General features: G+C 17.6%; 1 protein-coding gene across 1 annotated transcript; it reads left to right on the top strand.

Moving 5' to 3' along the window:
* Positions 1-5,349: 5,349 nt before the first annotated feature.
* On the top strand, positions 5,350-9,895 carry LOC127290655 (serine/threonine-protein kinase 16). The gene is made up of 6 exons (XM_051319386.1): positions 5,350-5,626; positions 6,330-6,564; positions 7,376-7,580; positions 8,547-8,701; positions 9,280-9,414; positions 9,624-9,895. The coding sequence occupies exons 1-6, from the start codon at positions 5,517-5,519 to the stop codon at positions 9,738-9,740; spliced, it is 957 nt and encodes a 318-aa protein (XP_051175343.1). The 5' UTR covers positions 5,350-5,516; the 3' UTR covers positions 9,741-9,895.
* Positions 9,896-10,696: the final 801 nt, after the last annotated feature.

The following is a 10,696-nucleotide window of genomic DNA, read 5'->3' as shown; positions in this document are numbered from 1 at the left end:
TTTTTTTTTTTGCAAAAAAAAATTGAATAACAATTTTTTTTCTTTCCTTTCGCCAAGAAACGTTTTTTTTTTTCTCTTTTTTTATTGTGTTTCTTTCTTTTTTTTTCGCTCTCCACTATTTGACACTCTTAATTTTTTTTTTTTTTTTGCCCCAATTGTAAATAAATATATATATATATATAGAAAAGAAAAAAAAAATATATATATATATATATAATTATAAAACGAAAAAGAGATAAAGAGAAAATGAAAATGAATTTATTTTTGTTATTTTTCGCACGTTTTTTTTTTTTGAGTGTAAAAAAAGAAACGTTCTTGGCGAATTCAAATTATAAGGAAATAATAATAATAATTTTTTTTTTTTGATTAACGAAAAGGCGAGAAATTTTCTGAGTGAATATTTGAAAAGGAAGACAAATGAAAATTAAATAAAATAAATAAAAATTCGATATGTAATATGTATATGATAATTTAATCACTGCGGTGCATTTTTTTTTTAAATTCGAAAAAAAGAAAACTGTTTTTTTTTTCTTTGCGTAGCCGTATCGAATATTTCTGGGGAAAAGAAGAGATTTTTTTTTTGTTTTTTAATTGAAAATTAATAATAAAAAATTAAGTAATTAATTAATGAACTAATTGAATTAATTATTAATTAATTAATTCGATTTTTATTAATTGAATAATTTAATTTTTATAAACTGAAAAATTTTATTATTATTAATCGAATAATTCAATTATTAATCGAATAATTCAATTATTAATTGAATAATTTAATTATTATATAATTATAATATTAAATAATAATTAATTATATATCTAATTAAGAATTTCAATAATTATTATAATTTTTAATTTGGAAAATTAAATTCCTTTTTTTTTGTTGAAATTTTTTTTAAATTTTTCAATTACTTTTTTCTTTTCTAATTTTTCTTTTCCTGCGGATTATTCGATTGCACTTGATGGAGAATAAAAAAAAATTCTTTTTTTTTTTTTTTTGTCTTCTTTACGTACAGGATGATAATTTGTGGTCTTGGTGGAAAAAAAGCAGAGTAAAGTTTATTTTTTCAAAAAAAAAAAAAATCATTTTCTCGAATTCGTTGTTTTCAGTTTTTCGCTCTTTTATCTTAAAAAAAAAAAATAATTTTATTTTTCTCTTTCATTTTTTTTTTTATTTCTTTTTCTTTTCCCCTATTTTTTAAAAAAAAAAATATTTCTCCCTTTATTCATTTTTTCTTTTCTCCTACTCATTTTATTTTTATATTTCTTTATTTTATTATTATTATTATTATTATTTTTCAATAAGAAAGAAATGAGAAATTTTTTTCTTTTTGAAAAAATGTGTTTTCCGTAAATTTTCAATTTTTTTTTTTGGTAAATTCGCACGAAAACGCCACGAATTACCGAGTCATTCTGTATATATTGAAAACACACTTGTTTTGTAAATACACGAAATAAAAAAAAAATATATATATATATATATATATACTTACATATATATTTGTAGAGACGAAACGAAGTTGCAGAAAAAGTTTCCGATTTTTACACTTGTTTTTTTTTTTTTTTTTTTCTTTAATTATTAGGTATTATTAACGAGACGCAATATTTTAATAATTTTTTTTTTTTTTTGGTAATTAATTATTAGAAATTTTTATGAGTGTAAAAATTAATTTTTGTTTATTAATTTATTTGATTAAAATTTCCAATTAATTTTCAGTAACAAATTTTTTTTATACTAATATAAATTAATTAAAAGATAGGAAAAAAAATGAATTATTTTAATTAATTAGTAAATAATTATTTTTTATTTCTCATTTTTAATAAAATTATTTTGTTTTTTTTTTTTTTTAAACTAAATTCTTTGATTAAAAATTAAAAAATTATTGGTTCGATTAAAGAATTAATTATTAATTAATAGAAATTATTAGTTATTTATTAATTAATATTAATTATTAGTTATTTATTAATTAATAGAAATTATTAGTTATTATTAATTAATAATAATTGTTAATTAATATTAATTACTAGTTAATATTAATTATTAGTTAATTTTAATTAGTAGTTAATGTTAATTATTAATTATTAATTAATATTAATTATTACTTAATTTTAATAATAAAAAAAAATTGAATTCAAAAAAATATTGATTGCGTCTTGGAATTTAAGAGGAAAAAAAAACGAAAAAAAAAAAAAAATATTAATATGTAGCTGACTAGCGATCGCAAAATAAAAAAAAAATCTATATTCCGCTGCAACTGTAATCGTAAAAATTGATTGAAAAAAAGAAAAAAAAAAAAAGAAAAAAAAAAAAATTTGTTAAATGTATCGCGTAAGTATATATGCAAAAGTGTAGTGCATGTAGCTTTTTTCGAATGGGGTCTGAGACGTTAATAAAGGTTTTTAGGTACACACACAATTCTTAATTAGCGATAGACAATTATAATTCTCTAGTGTGTAGTGTTGAATAAATAAAAAACGAAAAAAGAAAGAAAAGTGAACAAGGACGCAACACTTGAATTTTTTTTTTTTTTTTTTTTTTTTTTTTTTTGATGAACAATATATATATTTTAATTCATTTATAATAAAAAAAAAAGAAAATCCCAATTTTCGAAATAAATTAATTTTCAGCCTCTAAAATTATTTTTGTAAAAAAATTACTTTAAAAAAAAAAATACAATACGAAAAAAAATTATTAAAAAAAAATATTACGCAGAAGTTAATTAAAAAAAAATTTTTTTTTAAACCAATAAAATAAAAAAAATATTTTTGGAGAAAATTGGGATTTTCTCGGTATTAAATAAAAAAAAAAAGGGAAAAGAAAGAAAAAAAGAAAGAAACGTGAGAAAATGACGAAAAAATCATCTCACTAAAGGTTTTGCGATGCCATATGTTTGAAAAAAAAAAACGCGGCTAATTAAATTTTTACCCGCAGCCTCTGTTGTTCTACGTTCCCCATATAAAGCACCATCCTATATCTCTTTCCTCTATACTGCAAAAAAAAAAAAAAAAAAAAAAAAAAAATTTCGTCACTAGGCCCTTTCCTGTCCTTTTGTCAGCCTCTTGAATCTTTTTTCCTCTCCCCATTTTTAGAATCCCTTCAATATATATTAATATTGTTGTGGTACTATAAATTATTTTGATGAATAAATAAATCAAGTTGTCACTGATATAATATTCACAAAAAAAAAGAAAATCTATTTTTTATTTAATAAATTTACCTTGAAACCTTTTTGAATTTTTATTTTAAATAATTATAATTTACGATTTATTTTCTTCTATTTATTATTTTTTTTTAACTCTTGAAAAAAGAGAGCTTAAAAGGAAAAGAAAAAAATTTTAGGTTATGTTTATGATTGTTTTATAATTGAATTTTTCGGAATTTTTAAATTATAATTATATTTACGAAATTATTTTCTTCTTCTATTTATTATATTTTAGCTCTTAAAAAAGAGAGGTTAAAAAAAAATAATTATAGGTTATGTTTATGATTGTTCAACATTTAACAATTCTGAATTTTTAATTAATTATATTTACGATTTATTTTCTTCTATTTTTTTTAACTCTTCAAAAAGAGCTTAAAAGCAAAAGAAAAAAATTGTAGGTTATGTTTATGATTGTTTTACATTGAATCTTTCGGAATTTTTAAATTATAATTATATTTACTATTTATTTTCTTCTTCTATTTATTATTTTTTAGCTCTTAAAAAAGAGAGGTTAAAAGAAAAAAAAATAATTATAGGTTATGTTTATGATTGTTTTACATTTAACAATTCTGAATTTTTAATCAATTATATTTACGATTTATTTTCTTCGTCTATTTATTATTTTTTTTAACTCTTAAAAAAGAGAGCTGAAAAGCAAAAGAAAAAAATTTTAGGTTATGTTTATGTTTGTTTTACTATTTATTTTCTTCTTCTATTTATTATATTTTAGCTCTTAAAAAAGAGAGGTTAGAAGATAAAAAATAATTATAGGTTATGTTTATGATTGTTCAACATTTAACCTTTCTGAATTTTTAATTAATTATATTTACGATTTATTTTCTTCTATTTTTTTTAACTCTTAAAAAAGAGCTTAAAAGCAAAAGAAAAAAATTGTAGGTTATGTTTATGATTGTTTTACATTGAATCTTTCGGAATTTTTAAATTATAATTATATTTACAATTTATTATTTTTTAGCTCTTAAAAAAGAGAGATTAAAAGAAAAAAAAATAATTATAGGTTATGTTTATGATTGTTTTACATTTAACAATTCTGAATTTTTAATTGAATTATATTTACGATTTATTTTCTTCTATTTTTTATTTTTTTTAACTCTTAAAAAAGAGAGCTGAAAAGAAAAAAATTTTAGGTTATATTTATGATTGTTTTACATTGAATTTTTTGGAATTTTTGAATTATAATTATATTTACTATTTATTTTCTTCTTCTATTTATTATATTTTAGCTCTTAAAAAAGAGAGGTTAGAAGAAAAAAAATAATTATAGGTTATGTTTATGATTGTTTTACATATTTAACATTTCTAAATTTTTAATTAATTATATTTACGATTTATTTTCTTCGTCTATTTATTATTTTTGTCGCGTTCTGCAGAAAGGGAAAATAAAAAAAAAATTATAGGTTATGTTTATGATTGTTTCACCTCGAACTTTTCTCAATTAAAAAAATTATAATTATATTTACGATTATTTTCTTCGTCTATTTTTTATTTTTACACGCGCTATGAAGAAAGGGAGTTAAGAAGCAAGGAAAAAAAATATAAAATTACAGGTTATGTTTATGATTGTTTTCCTTAAATTGATATATTTACAAAAGAAAAATATATTTTATTTTAACAAATTTAACAAATAAATTTAAATTTAACAAATATTTTTTTTTCTTTTATTGTTTATTATTTTTTAAACATTCTAAAGAAAGAACAGCAAATAATTATAGGTTATGTTTATGATTGTTTTATCTTGACTAGCGCCTCCGACAGCCGCTTTTCTGTTTTCATTGTTTATTTTCTATTATATTTGAATAGGAAAAAAAATTAATATATCATTCTTTTTCATATTTAAATAGAATGTGTTAATTATTATTATTATTATTATTATTATTATTATTATTATTATTATTTATAATAAAAAAAATGAATATTTTGTATTGAGTGTCACATATCAGAGTTTCAAACGTGTCACATATGAAAGGTTTCACCATAAATAAATTCTAAGATACATTTTAGATGTTTCACCGTTTTACTTAAGCAAACGATGTTTCCAACCCTGACATTTTTCTTCCAAAGCACTGTGAACATGACTTAATGTTGAGCGCATGCGCACTAGAAACAAAAACTGAGGAACTGAGCTGTCAAAAAAATTTTTCTAGGTTATGTTGGTGAAGTTTATGAATTTTTTTTTTTGCTCTTATCGCAATGTATAATCAAAGCAGATTGTTTTCTTTATAAAGATGAGATAAAAACGTAATTTTTTTCATTAAAAAAAAAAAAAAAAATTAATAATTATCTGTGACGAAAAAAATGAATAGCTTAGGTTTGAGTTTAATTTTTAAAATGGGTTGCATTTGTGCTAAAGAAACTTGTACAATAAATGCAAGAAAATATACAATTCGCGAACATCTTGCTGAGGGGTAAGTTTTTCTTTTTTTTTTTGATAATTATGAATGTAAATAAAAAAATTTATAAACACAATTTTTTCTTTAAAGAAAAATTATATTATTAAAATGAGAAATTAAATTTTGTAGAATGCAAAAAATCGTCAATAAAGATCGAAATTTTTTTTTTTAATTTATCCTTTTGATTTGTAAAAAATTATTTTTTTATTAAAATTTTATTATTTATCTGGTGTTTTTGTTTTTTTTTCAACGATTATTCTGACATAACCTCTAAATTAATTTTCCATTTTGGAAAGAAAATTGTATATACCTTTTTTTGTATAGGAATTTTTTAATTTATTAGGAAATTAATTGTTTATTTAAATATATAGAAAATGTTTTTTTTCAAACATTTTTTCCGACATAACCTCTAAATTTTCTTTCGATAAAAAAAAAAAAAATTTCTCTTTATTGAAGGAAATTTATTATTATATTCAGTGGAAAATTAATTATTATACGAATATATAGAAATTTATATTTTTCAATTATTTTTTTTTTCCGACATAACCTCTAAATGTTATAAATTATTTCTTTTCGAAAAGAAAAAAAAAATTGTTTCTCTTCTTTATTGGAAGGAAATTTTCTTTCGATGCAAAAAAAAAAATTGACAATTTTTTTTTTGGAGTAAAAGGAATTTTTTTTGTGTTTTTTTTTTTTTATTTGTAAATTTTTTTCGCAGAGGATTTAGTACAGTATCATTGGCTGAAGATACATTAAGCCATAAAAAATATGCGATTAAAAAAATTATTTGCCATGGTTTTGATGATCAACGGCTTGCACTTAAAGAAATTGAATATCATACAATATTGAAGCATCCAAATATTATTGAATGCATTGATTCAACACAACAAGGAAGCGCCGATCCTGTTTTAAATATTACCAGTGAAGTTTTATTGGTTCTTCCTTATTATCATGTAGGTGAAAAGAGAATTTTTTTTTTTTTCATATAATTATAGTCATTATTTATTTAATTTTATTAAAGTATTTTATTAAAGTTTATTAAATTTTAAATTTTATTAAAATTTATTAAAAAAAAATTTTTTTTTTAATTAACAATTAGAACAAAAAAAAAATTTTTTTTTTTTTAATTAACAATTAAAACAAAAAAAAAAATTTCGCATATTTATTTTTATATTTTTTCGTATATAAAAGGTTCACAAAAATTTTTTCTTATTATTCTTTTGCAATAATTAATTATTATTCTTATTTTTATTATTTATTATTTAAATAATAATAATTATTATTATTAATATTATTATTATTTTTATTATTCTGTATTATATATTATTATTATTATTTTTATTAGTCTGTATTATATATTATTATTATTATTTTTATTATTCTGTATTATTTATTATTATTATTATTATTATTATTATTATTTATTATTTAAATAATTATAATAAGACTTATTATTAATATTATTATTATTAAAATTATTATTTATGGAATTATTGAGAAAGAAATTTTTTTTTTGTTATTTAATATTGTTTATTTATTGTTATTTATTATTTTATTTTACTTTCTTATTTTTTTAATTGTTTATTATTCTTTTGGAAAAAAATTTCTTTGAATTTTTTTTTTCGTATCAGAATTTATTGTTTTTTTTTTTTGATTTGTTTTTTTTTCTTCTTATTTTAAAAAAAAAATAGTAAAAATATTGTTTTAATTTTTTGGGGGATAAGGAAAATAAAATAAAAAAATTTTTTTTTTTTTTCTTTTTAGAAAGGAAGTTTAGCAAATGAATTGGAGAGGAGAGCAAGAAATAATGACTATATGAGTCCACTTGAAATATTGCATATGTTTTTACAAATATGCGAGGCAGTTAAAGTTTTTCATGAAATAAAACCCGATGCACTTGCGCATCGTGATTTAAAAACGGCAAATATTCTTCTTGGCGATGGAATGACGCCAATTATTATGGATTTAGGTTTGAATATTTATTATTATTATTTTTTTTATTTTATTTATATTTTATTTTATTTATTTTTTTTTTTTATATAATTTTGTAATTAATTTTATTAGGAAGAAAAAAAAATTTATTTATTTTTTTATTAATTAGGAGAAAAAAAAATTATTCATTTTATTAATTTTATTAGGTAGGGAAAAAAATTGATTTTACTTTTTTTTTATTAGATTTTTAATTAATTAGAAGAAAAAAATAATTAGGTTTTTTTTATTAATTAGGAGAAAAAAATAATTAGGTTTTTTTTATTAATTAGGAGAAAAAAATTTAAATAATTAGGTTTTTTTTATTAATTAGGAAAAAAAAATTTAAATAATTTAGGTTTTTTTTTTATTAATTAGGAGAAAAAAATTATTTTCTTTGTTTATTAAGGAGGGTAAAAAAAAATTTATTTTACTTTTTTTTTTATTAGGTTTTTATAATTAAGAGAAAAAAAATTCTTTTATTTGTTTATTTATGCTTTTAATTAATTTTATTTGGGCAAAAAATAATTTTACCTTTTTTATTAGGTTTTTAATTAGGAAACAAAAATTCTTTTATTTTGTTTATTTATTTTATTAGAAAGAAAAAAATGTATTTTACTTTTTGTTAGTTTTTTTTTTATTAATTAGGAGAAAAAAATTATTTTCTTTGTTTATTTATTTTATTTATTTATTTATTTATTTAGAAAATTTATTTTATTAATTTTATTAAGGAGGGTAAACAAAAATTTATTTTACTTTTTTTTTTTATTAGGTTTTTATAATTAAGAGAAAAAAAAATTCTTTTATTTCTTTATTTATGCGTTTTTAATTAATTTTATTAGTGATGAAAGAAATGTATTTTCTTTTATTTATAGTTATAGTTAATTAGTTTTATATTTAAGTTAAAGAATTTTATTTTTTTTCTTCTCCAAATTTTTAAGAAAAAAAAAAAAAATTCATTTTGTAGGTTCTGTTGCGCCTGCACGAGTAAAAGTTTGTGGCAATCAAGAGGCGCAAACACTTCAAGATTTGGCAGCCGAAAGATGTTCAATGCCTTATAGAGCTCCTGAATTATTCAATGTTGAAAGTTATTGTATGGTCGATGAAAGAACGGACATTTGGGTATGAAAATAAATTCGATTTTTTGTTTTTTTTTAAATTAATAATTAAATATTTTAATATGTTATTTAATATTTTGATGATAGCGAAAATATTCCAAAAATTTTAATTTTAATTAATTTGTTAATTAATTTAATTTTAATTTGTTTAAAACCATAAAAACATTTTTTTTTTCGATGAGAATTTAAAATAATTTATTATTTGCAAAATAATTGTAGAATATTGTTTTTTTTTTTTTCAAATAACTGAATTAAAATCAAAATAAAAAAAATTAATTTCTTTTCGAAATATTTTAAAATTTATTATTAAAAAATGAATTAATTTTTTAAATTTGTTTTTTTGTTCTAACAACATAGTAAAATAATATAATAATAATAATAATAATTTAATAATTGAAAATTATTTTAAACAAAATGTAATTAATTATTTTATTTATATAGCAAAAATAAATGGGACAAAAATATTTTTTTAATAACAAAAATTTGTTTTTTTTTTTTTTCTTTAATTAAAAGAGAAAAATTAAAATAATTTTCTTTCTAAACTAATGTGAAATTATTATTAAATATTTTTTTATTTTTCAGTCACTTGGTTGCATTTTATATGCACTTTGTTATTTTAAATCGCCATTCGATTCTGTCCATGAAAGAGGTGATAGTGTCGCTCTCGCTGTTATCAGTGCGAATATTAATTTTCCAGAAAATTCACCTTACAACGAAGTAAGTTGTTGTTATTATTATTACTGTTTTTTTTTTTTTTTTTTCTAAATTGCAAAGAAAATTTTACTCTTTTTTTTAATTAGAAAATAACGAAGTATAAAATTAATTTTTTTTTTCACTGATTAGAAAAGAAAAAAAAATAATAGAAAATTAACTCTTTTTTTTTTTTTATTAAAAAAGAAAGAATAATAATTTTTTTTTCCTTACAGGATATGAAAGACTTAATACTTTCGATGTTAAAATCGAATCCAATGGAACGTCCATATATTTATAGTGTAATTGAAAATGTCCACGATGTAATATCGAAATTAGAAGGAAGAGCGTAATTTTTTTTTTTTTTTTTTTTGCAAAATCTTTTAAATAATTTTTAATTTAATGATAAAATAATTTTAAAAAATTTGTTTATTTTTAATTTTCTTTTTTTTTTATATAAAATAATTTTATATAAATTTTATTTAAATATTATTTTTTGTTTAGCAAATTTACAGTTTTTTTTCTGATTTTATGTTTTATTAAATTTTTTTTTGTACCTCTTAAGTAATTAAGAATTAATAATTAATTTTTTTCTCAATGATTAAATATTAAGAAATAAAAGAATTTTATTAGTTTTAATAAAAACAAATTTTTGTAGGTTCTTTTTTTTTTGGTTTTTTTTTTTTTTTGCAATTTTGCTAATTATTTAATTATTTATTATAAATAATTACTTAATTATTTTTTAAATAATAATTATTGGATTATTTTTTAAATAATAATTAATTGATTACTTTTTTTTTATTAATTAATAATAATTAATTAATAAATTTAATTAATACTTAATTATTTTTTTTTTAATAGCAATTACTTAATTATTTTTTAATTATACTACTAAATTAATTTTATTTTTTAATTGTTATTAGCTTGTAATTTTCACGTGCAATTTGTTGAATAGAAATAATTTCTTGTTTTCTTTTCATTTTTTTATATTTTCATTTTACAAATTTTTCCTTTTATTTTTTTTTCTCCTAGGGAAAAAAATTTTGATTTTTATTTAATTTAATAGCCACAAAAAAAAAAAAAAAATTTTTAATAATTTTTGAAACAACAATTTTTCTTTACAGATGAAAATAATATATATATATATTTTTTTTATAATAAAAAAAAAATGATGTAAATTTTTTAGTATAAATGAAAATGTAGATAAAAAAAAAAAAATGGAAAATAATTTTTAATCATTGTAATGTTTTTTTTTTTTTTATTGTTTATTATTGAAAATTATTGTGTAAATAATCGAAAATTATAAAAA

Source organism: Leptopilina boulardi, unplaced genomic scaffold, assembly GCF_019393585.1.
Source record: "Leptopilina boulardi isolate dan_hultmark-lab unplaced genomic scaffold, ZJU_Lbou_2.1 LbouV2_78, whole genome shotgun sequence".
Taxonomy (NCBI): Eukaryota; Metazoa; Arthropoda; class Insecta; order Hymenoptera; family Figitidae; genus Leptopilina; species Leptopilina boulardi.
The sequence above is the reverse complement of the archived record's forward strand: the minus strand, read 5'-3'. Positions and strand labels throughout refer to the sequence as shown.